General features: G+C 36.3%; 1 protein-coding gene across 1 annotated transcript in view; it reads left to right on the plus strand.

Moving 5' to 3' along the window:
* LOC103207733 (RAB3A interacting protein) overlaps positions 1 to 9,287 on the plus strand; it is a 75,893-nt gene extending 66,606 nt beyond the window's left edge. The window contains exons 8-10 of the mRNA XM_007953398.2: positions 6,296 to 6,395; positions 6,480 to 6,549; positions 9,205 to 9,287. Of these exons, the coding sequence (XP_007951589.1) occupies positions 6,296 to 6,395; positions 6,480 to 6,549; positions 9,205 to 9,287 (253 nt within the window). The remainder of the gene's footprint in view (positions 1 to 6,295; positions 6,396 to 6,479; positions 6,550 to 9,204) is intronic.
* Positions 9,288 to 13,452: the final 4,165 nt, after the last annotated feature.

Here is a 13,452-nt window from a genome sequence, read left to right on the forward strand (position 1 = left end):
CTATGGAAAAGCATTTGATTGTGTGGATCATAACAAATTGTGGGTAACATTGAGAAGAATGGGAATTCCAGAACACTTAATTGTACTCATGAGGAACTTGTACATAGACCAGGAGCCTGTCATTTGAATAGAACACAGGGACACTGCATGGTTTAAAATCAAGATGGAAGTGCGTCAAGGTTGTATCCTTTCACCATACTTACTCAATCTGTATGTTGAGCAAATAATCTGAGAAGCTGGACTATATTAAGAAGAACGTGGCATCAGGATTGAAGGAAGGCTCATTAATAACCTGCGATACACTGATGACACAGCTTTGCTTGCTGAATGTGAGGATGACTTGAAGCACTTACTGATGAAAATTGAAGAATATGGTCTGCAGTATGGATTACATCTCAGTATAAAGAAAACAAAAATCCTCACAACTGGACCTATAAGCAGCATCACAATAAATGGAGAGAAGATTGAAGTTGTCAAGACTTCACATTGCTTGGTTGTAAAATCAGTGCCAATGGAAGCAGCAGTCAGAATATCAGATGATGTATAGCCCTGAGCATATCGGCTGCAAAGAATCTCTGTCAAGTGCTGAAGAGTAAAGATATCTCCTTGAAGACTAAGGTGCGCTTGACACAAGTCATGGTATTTTCAGTCGCCTCATATGCATGTGACAGCTGGACAGTGAGTAAGGAAGACTGAAGAAGAGTTGATGCTTTTGAGTTGTGGTGCTGGTGAAGAATGCTGAAACTACCATGGACTGCTAAAAGATCTAACAAATATGTCCTGCAGGAAGTGCAGCCAGAATGCTCCTTGGAAGCAAGAATGGCCAGACTTTGTCTAACCTACTTTGGTCATGTTGTAAAAAGGGCCCATTCTTTGGAGAAGGATGTCATGCTTGGTAAGGTGGAGGGTTGGCGAAAGAGGGGAAGGTCCTCAACAAGATGGATTGACACAGTGACTGTCAATGGGCTCAAGTATAGCCAGGATCTTGGAGCTAGTGCAAGACTGGGCAGTGTTTCATTCTGCTTTGCATAGGGTTGCTTTGAGTCAGAGCCGACTTGACGTTATCTAACAACAACAACAGCACTTCCATAAAGATTTATAGCCTTGGAAACCTAGGGGGGGTTACTGTCAAATTGAGATCTTAAGAGCATGTGAGCAGCTATTGAAGGTACAACTATTGGTCTCCCCATCTGGAGCAAAGAATAGTGAAGAAAATCAAAGACATGAGGAAGCAATTAGTTCAAAGGACTAGTGGACCATGTGAATCCTAGCCTTTACAACCCTGAGAGCAGAAGAAGTAGATGGTGCCAAGCTATCACTGCTTACTGTTCTGAAAGGGATCATAATAGAAGGTTCTGGACAGAGTGGGAGAAAAATGTGGAACAAAATTCAAAATGATAGAAAAGACCAGGTTTACTGGTCTAAATAAGATTGGTGGAACCCCTGACATTATGGTCATTAGACACCCTTCAAGTTTGGAACTGAACTCAACTCCCATAGTTCAGCTTTCAGCCAAATGATAGGTAGGCCTGTAAGGTGAACATATCAGGAGCGTATCCACTCATTACAGCATCAAGAGGGCAGCATTTGTCAAGGGACAGAGCTGGGAAGGCAGAAGGGGATGGGAAGGAAGACAAAGGGAAGTGGTGGGTATGGGAGGAAGTGGAAAAAGTGCTGTTGCATTTGGGGTTACAGGAAATGTCATAAAAAATGTGTGTGAATTGTTGAGTGGAAAACCAATTTGCTCTGCAAAATTTCATCTACTCACACACACACACACAACATTGGAGTTGATAGTCAGAAATTTAGAATTGAATATTGGTTCCAGTGAAGATATATTGCATGTTATCAGTTAACATACAGCTTTAGAAATGAGATAATTTTAGGAACACTTTTTTCTCCCCAATTTTGAAAACTGATGTTTAAAACCACATTAGCAGAATGCTTTTAAAATTAGAATTATAGGCAAACAGATGTGTCTTTTCCCAGAAGACTAGTATACAAATTGACTTTTACTTTGTGTAAATTATACTTTTGGAAGTTCCAAAGATACGCAACACTTGCACCTTAAATTTTTTGATCTCCTATCCTCTTCTATCAAGTAGTTAATCAAACACCACACTCACTGCGGTCAAGCCAATCCCAACTCATAGCGACCCCTCTTTAGGTTTCCAGGGTGGTATCTCTTTGCAAGTAGATTGTCCAGTCTTCTAGAATCTAAGGAGTGGCCAGTGGGTTTGAACTGCCAGCCTTCTGGTTAGCAGTCAGATGCTTTAAACACTGCACCACCACAGCTCACTATGAGTTAGAGTTGACTCAATGGCCGTGAGTTTGTTTGGTTTTGATCAAGTAGTTCTTTTCAATATTATTATAAATCATTAAAGGACTGTGCTAAGAAAGAACACTGAGGCAAAATTTCTTAAAGTGTTCTTTTGTGATTTGAACTACCACCCCCAGAATTACCCTGTTTTAAATACACATTTTCCTTTTTTTTTTTAAATACGTCTTTTACTTAAAGCTATGTTAATTTTACAGTGATGAAGTGGTAGCTTGGTATGAACCAAGCTCCTAGTTTAGGAGGGGTGCCGTTCAGGTTGCCTGATAGACATGCCCACTTTATCTTACTTCATCAGTAAAATGACAGGCTCCCTATCAATAAATCAGCAATCATTGAATGCCTTCTGTGTGCAGACAAGTGCCACAAGAGGCTTACAGCCTGATCCCAGCCAGAAAGCCCTCATAACAGACTTTAGATTTTGGTTTGTCTAAAGGCATATTCTTTATATGATTGTTAAGATTCAGTATTTTTATAAGGTGGCTTATTCCTTTGTAGTTCTTAGTCTTAGATGCCACATTAAATGCATATAAACCAACAGAAATGAGAAGAAACACCTGCAAACAACCATTACTAATTGCAATGTGGGTTGTACGAGGTATGAATCTAGAAAAAGTGGTTGTCATCAATGAAATGGAATGAATAAAGATCAATACCCTAGGCGTTAATGAGTTAAAATGAACTGATAGGACCATTTTGAATTGGAAAATCATATGGTCTCCTATGGTAGACATGACACATCAGAGATGAATGATACATTCATTGTCAAAAGTACATTTCAAGATCTGTCTTGAAATACAATGCTGTCAGTGATAGGATAATATCTACACACATACAGGTAAGACTAGTTAATACAACTGCTATTCAAATTTATGCACCAGCCATTAATGCCAAAGACAAATTTAAGATTTTTACTAGCGTATGCAGTCTGATACTGATTAAACATGCAGTCAAGTTGCATTAATAACTACTGGTGATTGGAATGTGAAAGTTAGAAATGAGGAAGGATTAGTAGCTGGAAAATACGGCTTTGATGATAGAAATAATGCTACAGATCTCATGATAGAATTTTGTAAGACCAACAAACTTACTCATTGCATTTTTCAACAACATTAATGCCAGCTACACACATGGACCTCACCAGTTGGAATACACGTGAATCAAATTGACTTCATATGTGGAAAGAGACAATGAAGAAGCTCAATATCATCAGTTATATCAAGGCCAGGGGCCCACTGCAGAACAGACCATAAGTTGCTCAAATGCAAGTTCAGGTTGAAGCTGAAGGAAAAACGAGAGAGCCAAAGTGCAACCTTAAGTATATTCCACCTGAATTTAGAGACCATATGAAGAATAAATTTGATGCATTGAACACCAGTGACCAAAGACCGGACAAGTTGTGGGATGACATCAAGAATATATCATACATGAAGAAAGCAAAAGGTCATTAAAGGACAGGAAAGAAAGAAAGGACCAAAATGTCAGAAGAGACTCTGAAACATGCTTTTGAACATAGATTAGCTAAAACCAATGGGAGAAAAAAGAACTAACAAGATTTCAAAGGATGGCTTGAGAAGACAAAGTTAGTATCATAATGAAGTGTGTAAAGACTTGGAGTCAGAAAACAAAAAAGGAGGAATATGCTAAACATTTCTTAAGCTGAAAGAACTAAAGAAAAAATTCAAGCCTCAAGTTTGCAATATTAAATGATTCTATGGACAGAGTAGTAAATAATTCAGGAAGCATCAAAAGAAAATGGAAGAAATATACTGAGTCACTAACAAAAGGAGTTGGTTGACATTTAACTATTTGAGAGCGTAGCATATGATCAAGAACTGATGTAAAGGAAGATATCCAAGCTGCATTGAAGGCACTAATGAAAAACAAGCCTCCAGGAATTGATATTTAATTGGAATAAGAATTGAGATGCTTCAGCAAACAAGTGCAGCACTGGAAGCACTCAGTCGTCTATGCCAAGAGATTCGAAAGACAGCTACCTGGCCAACTGACTGCAAGAGATACATATTTATAGTGTCTATTCCAAAGAAAGGTGATCCAGCAGAAGAATTTATTGAGCAATATCATTAGTATTACATACAAGTAACATTTTGCTGAAGATAATTTAAAATGTTCATAGCAGTACATTGACAGAGAACTGCCAGAAATCCAAGTTGGATTCCGAAGAGGATGTGGATCTTGGCAGAAAGCAGAGCATACCAGAGAGATGTTTACTTGTGTTTTATTGAGTATGCAAAGGCATTGGACTGTGTGGATCATAACAAATGATGGATAATATTGCCAAGAATAGGAATTCCAGAACACTTAATTAGTGCTCATGAAGAACCTGAACATAGACCAAGAGGTGGTCATTTGAAGAGAACAAAGGGATATTGCATGGTTTAAAACCAGGAAAGGTGTGTATCAGGGTTATATTCTTTCACCATACTTATTTAATCTATATGCTGATAATCCAAGAAGCTGAACTATGCGAAGAGGAACATAGCATCAGGATTGGAGGAAGACTCGTTAACAACCTGTAATATGCAAATGATACAGCCTTGCTTGCTGAAAGTGAAGAAGACTTGAAGCACTTACTGATGAAGATCAAAGACTACAGCCATCAGTGTGGATTACACCTTAACATGAAGAAAATAGAACTCCTTACAACTGGACCAGTGAGCAATATCTGGATAAATGAAGAAAAGATTGAAGTTGTCAAGAATTTCGTCTTACTTGGATCCACAATCAATGCCCATAGAAGCACCAGCCAGGAAATCAATCAATACATTGCACTGGGCAAATCTCCTGCAGAAGACCACTTCAAAGTATTTCAAAGCAAAGATGTCACTTTGAGGACTAAGGTAAACCTGACCTAAGTCGTGGTATTTTCAGTTGACTCATATGCATGTGAAAATTGAACAATAAATAAAACTAAACAGGAATTGATGCCTTTTAATTGTAGTGTTGGCAAAGAATATTTAATATATCATGGACTACCAGAAGAATGAACAAGTCTGTCTTAGAAGAAGTACAGCCATAATGCTCCTTCAAAACAAGAATGACGATACTTTGTTGCACTTACTTTGGACCTGTTATCAAGAGGGATCAGTCCCTGTAGAAGGACATCATGCTTGATAAAGTAGAGGGTCAACAACAAAGATGACCCTCAACAAGATGGATTGGTACAGTGGCTACAACAGTGGGCTCAAGCATAGCAGCAGGTGTGAGGATGGCGTGGCACCAGGCAGTGTTTTGTTCTGTTGCACATATGCTTGAGTTGGAACTGACGCAGTGGCACCTAACAACAACCACCACCGAACAAAATAATAGCCTATCTGCAGGGTATTATCCTGCACTCTGTCAGTGATGTATTTTGAGGCTTGAGCAATCATCATTAAGATTTTTTCAACTGAAAAAGAAGTTAAAATTCTAATGGAAAACTGAAAGCCAGTAATTTTCTTACTAAATAGGGCAGAGTTAAAACACACATAACACCTCTTTCCCTGGGGCCAACAGTGTCACCTGTGCTGTACTTCTTAACGGATGAGTAACAGAAAATATGTTTCCTTTTGAATTACAAACTTCATTGCTTAGAATTCTGTCTTAGAAAAAAATGCAGTTTTCAGTATTTTGTTTTCATAAGTCTAATCAGTGGGGATTGTAACAAACAGAAACTAAAGTAAATATTTAAGAGTTACATAATCAAATTCAGAGGATATTTAAAACATCAGTTTATACTTCTGAAACCATAGTTAATGTTACGGTATTAAGATAATACTCAAGTATAAGACCTAGAAGAGCAGGGATACTGTCTTGTTAGCCTAGTGTCTAGAATGACGCCCGGCACATAGTGGGTTCTTGAATATTTGTTGTCTCACTGAATGAATACACAGCTTCTACAGCATGTAGGAACAAAATGCTCTTAATATTACAAAACTAAAATCTTTCATCATTTTACAGAAAATGTGCTCTTACTGGCCAGAGTAAGTCATGTAAACACAGAATTAAATTAGGAGACTCAAGCAACTATTACTACATTTCTCCTTTTTGCAGATATAGGGTAAGTAACTTAGCGTGGAATTTTAATATAGCTTATTTTGTTATGAGACATTGGACTAATAATGACATTTTTTCTTTGGCCTAGATCACTTCTGTATGTAACTTTTTTACTTACATTCGATATATTCAGCAGGGACTTGTGAAACAGCAGGATGGTGAGTGCTTTTAATTCATTACAAATATTTATAAGCAGTTCACCAAAAAGTCTAGAACATTGTAGTAATGCTCAAATAAACTTTATTATTGGTACATTTAACAGAGAATCACTTTTATGGTTCTAATAAAATATGTAGAAAATTGGGGAACAGATGTCTGTATTTTAAAAGAATATATTTTATTTACTCCCTCTATTGGAATAATTTCACTCTAATTTTATGCAGGAATAGTCTTACAGGGTATATAATAAATCAGATGATAAATGTCAGGAGAGTGCAGAGCTCACTGAATTTAGTCTAAGAAATGAAAATGAGCAAGATTTAGAAGTGGTCAGATTTTTTCAGTTGGTGGAAACCATGAAGGGGAGCTAACAGTAAATTTTTTCTATATTTTCTACTTTCACGTGTGAATTAAAAAAGCAGTCATGAGGATAATTCTGAATGGAATAAAGATTACTACTGTATTCTAAATCAGCAGAAACATGCAGATGATATATCCAGGACAGCCAACCTCATGCAAGTGTTTTAATATTTTTAATACAGTCTTTTATGATTACTGATGTTTTTGTAGCTGAATGTCATAAAAACTGACATGGACTGACAGCTCCCAGTCAGTGTTTCTTGAATACTTGTGATTGTTTTAAAATAGAAATAGCAGGATGGACTAGGAACAAATCCTGTGCCAATTTTGTGTTTTAAGTTACAGGGAATTTTCATATTTATGTATTTTTTTAGCCACTGAAAATATTTTTATGATTATGTTCTTATCGTTAAATGCTAGTAGTATCGTATCTTTCAACCAGGTAAACCAGTGACTGTGGGAATATTAGTCATGCTGATAAAGACTTAAGTTTAGCCTTTGTCAAGTTCTGGTACATTGAAAACATTCATACTTACTTAGAATCTTATAGTGAATAAGGATGAAATCTGACTTCAATTAATATTGAATTTCAAGTGGCTGTTCAACATAAAAGTAGTCTTTAAATTGTATTGTAATACTTTTTATGACTTTAAAAATGAAATATTTTTTAATACCTGTTTGTCAATAATATAATTTAAACTGAAAATCAGATGATTCTATTAAGTTAAATTGTTAAGCATATTTTCCTTATTAAAAATTTATGTTGAGAAGTCTGAAAGATTATTTTATGAAAATAGGAAGAAAGCTAAATAAATACATGCTAGATTAAATATGGTTTTGATTTTTCTTCTACCTCTGATGGGATATATGGTCAGCTGAATTCTATGTAGTAGTTTTCAAACTGTACAGCAACTTGTGAGAGGCAAAGAAGAAAGTTGAGTGGACAGGACTTCCTTGACTGCCTGTCTTTTTATCTATTGAGCTTTGAAAAAAAGAGTGAATGATGATGGATCCAGGTGATGGTGATAAAAGTGGTATCTTCTCTAGTTTCTGTCACACTTCTAATCCACAGTATTTGGTACACATCATATATTGTGTGAATTTGCAATAAATAAATATTACTAACTTAAATTTTATTTACTGTTTATGGCATGTACCAGAAGGAATTTAAGGGCAGATCCGTCTAATGTGAAGGAGTCCTCATGACATAGTGGTTAAGTGCTTGGCTCCCAGCTAAAAAGTCTAAGGATTGAACCCACCACTCACTCAGCAGGAGAAATATGAGGCAATCTGCTTCTGTAAAAAGTACAGTCTTGGAAATCCTATGGGGCGGTTCTACTCTGTCCTATAGGGTTGCTTTCAGTGGAAATCAACTCAACAGTGTCAGGTTTAAATCTACAGCAGAGCTTCTCCAACTTGGCCTTATTGACATTTTTTTGCTGGATAATTTTTTGTTGTGGGGGCTGCCTTGTTCGTTGTAGGATGCTTAGCAATATTCCTGGCCTTGTACTCAATAGATGCCAGTAGCAACCCCCTAGATATGACACCCAGAAATGCCACCAGACATTGCCACATGTACCCTGGGGGCAAAATCTCCCCTGGTTGTGAACCACTGATCCAAATCAGTCTATCTGATCGTATGTCAGATGAATACTTTTTATTGTCTGAAATGTAGAGCTAACTTCTTTCCATTTATATTGGGCTTATAAAAAAAATTCACTTAAAAATCATTGAAATTTACTGATCATCCTCAACACATACTTTTATTTACAATTGGAGTCATACACAAAACCTTTCCTTAATACTACTCACAAAGAATGTGACTGAGTTGTTGACTCTCTTTTTGTTTTCCGTTTGTTTTTACTCACTCTCTGTTAGTGTTAATGAAGAGTGAAATGGCTAAGATACAGCAAACTAGAGCAAGAAGATCTGTAAGTTAGATAATAAACTCTTTAATAATTGAACATTGAATGTAATTATTTATGAAGGTAACAGCATTAACATTTACAAGGGACAACTTTTACCTTCTCTTGGCCTAAAGTTTCAGTCATTGATGTATCTAACAAATAGTTGTTATAAAACTGCATTAATATTGCTGATTGATAAAACTGGGATACTCATAAGTCCAGGAAAAGTTTGTGTGAAAAATCTCGACTATCTAGGCATTAGGTACATCATGAGGAAATGCTGCTCAGTTGTTTTTTAGCTGATCTTAAACTTTCAGTGCAAGAGATTAGAAATAATTGATAGTACTTCTTTTATGTTTTACATATTTCTCTCTTCTGTTTGTATAGTTGATCAGATGTTTTGGGAAGTTATGCAGTTGAGAAAAGAGATGTCATTGGCAAAGCTGGGATATTTCAAAGAGGAACTCTGATGCTCTCTGTGCCTGGAAACATGCTTGAACCTCCCTGAATAACTGGAGAATAGCTGAATATTTTTATGATTACTTGATATTTATTTCCAAGAAGTGGGCCCAAGACTTTTTCACTCTTTAGAAAATTACACTAAGAAGTACTGTGATTTGTTTTAAACTGACCTATGCTGTGTTTGCTTATTCTGTAGTTGAACACATTATAAAGAAAAATTACAGGTGTACTAGTGATTGTAATTTATAGTTGAAAGAAGAGCTAAATAAATACATGTTAGATTAAATGTGGTTTTGCTTTTTCTTCTACCTCTGATGTGCCATATATGGTCAGCTGAATTCTATGTAGTAGTTTTCAAACTGTGCAACAACCTGTGAGAGGCAAAGAAGAAAGTTGGGTGGATCGCTCTCACTAGACTGCCTGTCTTTTTATATATTGAGCTTTGAAAAAAAGAATGAAGAAAGATTTCTACTGTAAAAATTTTTGAAAGTTACTGGTTTAATTATTATTCTCTCTGTAATTTAAAGAACTACTTTATTACGGTTATATGTTAAATGTAGTAGGTGGAAGATAGTCACATTTTACCCCAGAGATGCATTCTTGAACAAATAATGTATTTCTGTATGCTGAGCACTTTAAAAAGCATAGAAAGGATATAATGGAAAATAAAGAGTTTGATGTGTTCTCATGGGAGTTTGAGGGTGTGAGGTTGAAAGAGTAGTACATGCAAAGTGTATACAGATCATAAAACCACTTACCTATAAGTTCCAGGTTGTAAAACTGATACCATAAGGAGGAACTATTTATTAAAATTAATTATAAAAGAGCCTCATTGTAGAAATATAGTAAGTATAGAAAAGCAGAAAGAAGAAACGAGAAACCACTTCAGTCTCTCCATCCAGAGAGAGCTACTGTTTGTATGTTTGGAGAGTAATCTTAGTTTCTAGGTATTTTCTACTGAGATAAGTATATATCTGAGACAAAAAAATAGACTTACTTGGGTTTTGACTAAAAGTTTTCCTTTGTTGGTATACATCTTTACCATCTTAATCACTTTATAATTTTGACAAAATGTAACTAATTATGTTTGGACATTATTTATTTAAATTAATACTGTGATGAGTATCCTTACCGTACCTCTTTAAATATTGTTAGGTTTTTTCCTAAATTTGGGTGCCCAGAAGTAGAGTTGTTGAATAAAGGGATATGTTTATTACAAAAGATTTTTGTTTGCATTGCAAAAATTCCCCCAGAAAAGTTGAACTGATTTATATTCATAGCAGCAATGTATGAGAAAGCTGGTTTTCTGAAGATGCCATTTTGTCCAGTTTTCAGAGGTTTGGGCAGCTTTATCTATAGAAAGGTCACTCCCCTGAGTGAGCTGGGTGAAAGACCACAGACAAAAGGCTTATAAATGGTATGATTGAAACCATCATTACCATGCCCAGCTCAGGAATCTGAGATTGAGCATGGAAAGAACTTTGAACCTAGAATTTTATTTCTTGATAGTTATTTTAATATGAGATAGTTATATGAGATTGATAGTTATTTTAATATTTTAATATATTTAATAAGAATATTTGTAGGCATTCAAGGCTTCAGAAGATTTTCCTCATTAAGACAGAAATTGAAGACCCTACTAAACAAAGGGTATTTCTCTCCAAATTGATGTACAAATTCAGTACATCTTGAAAGTAAATCCCAACATTTCCCCTGGATTTGAAAAAACAATTTGAAATGTATGTGGCAAAGAAGGAAGAATGACCAAAACACTTCTGAAGAAAAATTTTGAGGGGGAATTTGTCCTACCAAAAAGATTTTGGAGTGAAATGAGATATATCATTACTGATGTCAGATGGATCTTGGCTGAAAGAGAAAAACAGAAAGTTGTTTACTTGTGTCTTACTATTCAAAGACATTAGATTGTGTGGATAATAACAAATGATGGATAACATTACAAAGAATGGGAGCTCCAGAGTGCTTAATTGTGCTCATCAAGAACCTGTACATAGACCAAGAGGCACTGATTTGAACAGAACAGGGGAATACTGTATGGCTTAAAATCAAGAAAAGGAGTGTCAGGCTGTATCCTTTCACCATACTTAGTTTGTATACTGAGCAAATGATCTGAGAAGCTGAACTATACAGAAGAAGAATGCAGCATCAGGATTGAAGGAAGAACCATTAACAACCTGCGGTACGCAGATGACACAACCTTGCTTACTGAAAGTGAAAAGGACTTGAAGCACTTATGATGAAGATCAAAGAATACAGTGTTTAGTATGGATTACACCTCAGCATAAAACAAAAATGCTCACAGCTGGACCTATAAGCATGATAAATGGAGAAAAGATGGAAGTAGTCAAAGATTTCATTTTACTTGGATCCACAGTCAACTTCATGGAAGGTAGCAGTCAGGAAATCAGACATTGTATTTCACTGGGCAGATCAGCTGCAAAAGATCTCTTTAAAGTGTTAAAGAGCAAAAACATCACTTTGAAGACTAAGGTGTGCCTAACCCAAGCCATAGTATTTTCCTTTGCGTCATATGCATGTGAAAGCTGGACAGTGAATAAGGAAGACAGCAGAAGAGTTGATGCATTTGAATTGTGATGTTGCTGAAGGTTATTGAAAATACCATGGACTGCTGGAAGAATGAACAAATCTGCCCTGGAAGAAGTGCAGCAAGAATGCTCCTTGGAAGTGAGAATGGCCAGATTTCATCTCACCTACTTTGGTCATGTTATCAGAAGGGACCATTCCCTGGGGAAGGATATTATGGTTTGCAAAGTGGAGGGTCAGCAGAGAAGGGGAAGACCCTCAACAAAGTGGATTGACAAAGTGGCTGCAAGTATAGTGAAGATTGTGAGCATGGTGCAGGACCAGCAATATTTTGCTCTGTTGCATGTAGGGTTGCTGTGGGTTGAAGCTGATTTGATGGTACAAAACAACAACAACAAATAATAGGACTCTTTTTTTTTTTTTTCCCACCAAACTAAAATTAGTTTGCTCAATTTCAAGGAGCACATGTTTTATTTGGAAGTATAAAAGATCACCTGTTACTGATAGTAATGAAACAATCAGACAAATTTAGAATGTGGGACATTTTACAAGACCGTGAGACTGGACTGTTAAAAAATATCAGTGTCATTAAAACCAAACCAAAATGGCAAAGAACTGTTCTATATATGACACAACCAAAGGCAGTACATGAATATTCGTTGGGTTCTTGATCACTTGTAAAAGATATTTTGAGGACTATGGTGGGAATTACATATATGATACTGTTAATATTACATTTGTTAGGTATAGTAATGGTGTCATGATTATGTGGGAGAATGTCCTTATTGTTAGAAGATGTACACCAAATTATTTTGGGGTGAAATGTCAGGATATCAGAAACTTACTTTCAAATAAACTCTAACCCACTGCTGTCGTGTTGGATCTGACTAATAGCGACCCCTCCTTGGGTTTCTGAGGCAGTATCACTAGGGAAGTAGATTGCCCAACCTTTCTTTCGAGGAGTGGCTGATGGGTTTGAACCGCCAGCCTTCTGGTTAGCAGTCAGATGCCTTAGGCACCACGCCACCAGAGCTCCCAAAATAGAAATTTATTTACATATCAAGAGAAAAGGCAAAAGTGCAAAATATTAAAAATTGGTAAGTCTGAAAAGTGTATGGGTAGCTCATGATACTAGAATATAGGTTTAAAAACTTTTTAAAAAAAAAGTTGGAAAACAGAAGCTCAATAGTTTAATTTGTAATTATATAATCCTTAGGCTATTATTAAATAATATTTGGCAGCCCTGGTGGCATAATAGTTAAATACTTGGCTGCTCATTTAGAGGTTGCGGTGCCAACCCATCAGCCAATTCGCAGGTGGAAAGACCTGGTGATCTGTTCCCTTAAAGATTACTGCCTAGTGAAACCCTTTGTAGCACTTCTGTGCTGTTCTGTTGCTGTTAGTTGTAATCAACTCGACAGAACACAACAACAAGTGAAGACAATACATTTATTTGGATATAGCTTTATATTTAGTGAAGCTCTGGTAACACAGTGCCTATGGCATCTGACTGCTAACAAGAAGGTTGGCAGTCCAAATCCACCAGCCACTCCGCAGAAGCAAGACTGGGTGTTTGATTTCCGTAAAGATTTAGTGCCTCAGAAACACAAT

Source organism: Orycteropus afer, unplaced genomic scaffold, assembly GCF_000298275.1.
Source record: "Orycteropus afer afer isolate SDZICR_OR568_19922 unplaced genomic scaffold, OryAfe1.0 scaffold00392, whole genome shotgun sequence".
NCBI classification, from domain to species: domain Eukaryota; kingdom Metazoa; phylum Chordata; class Mammalia; order Tubulidentata; family Orycteropodidae; genus Orycteropus; species Orycteropus afer.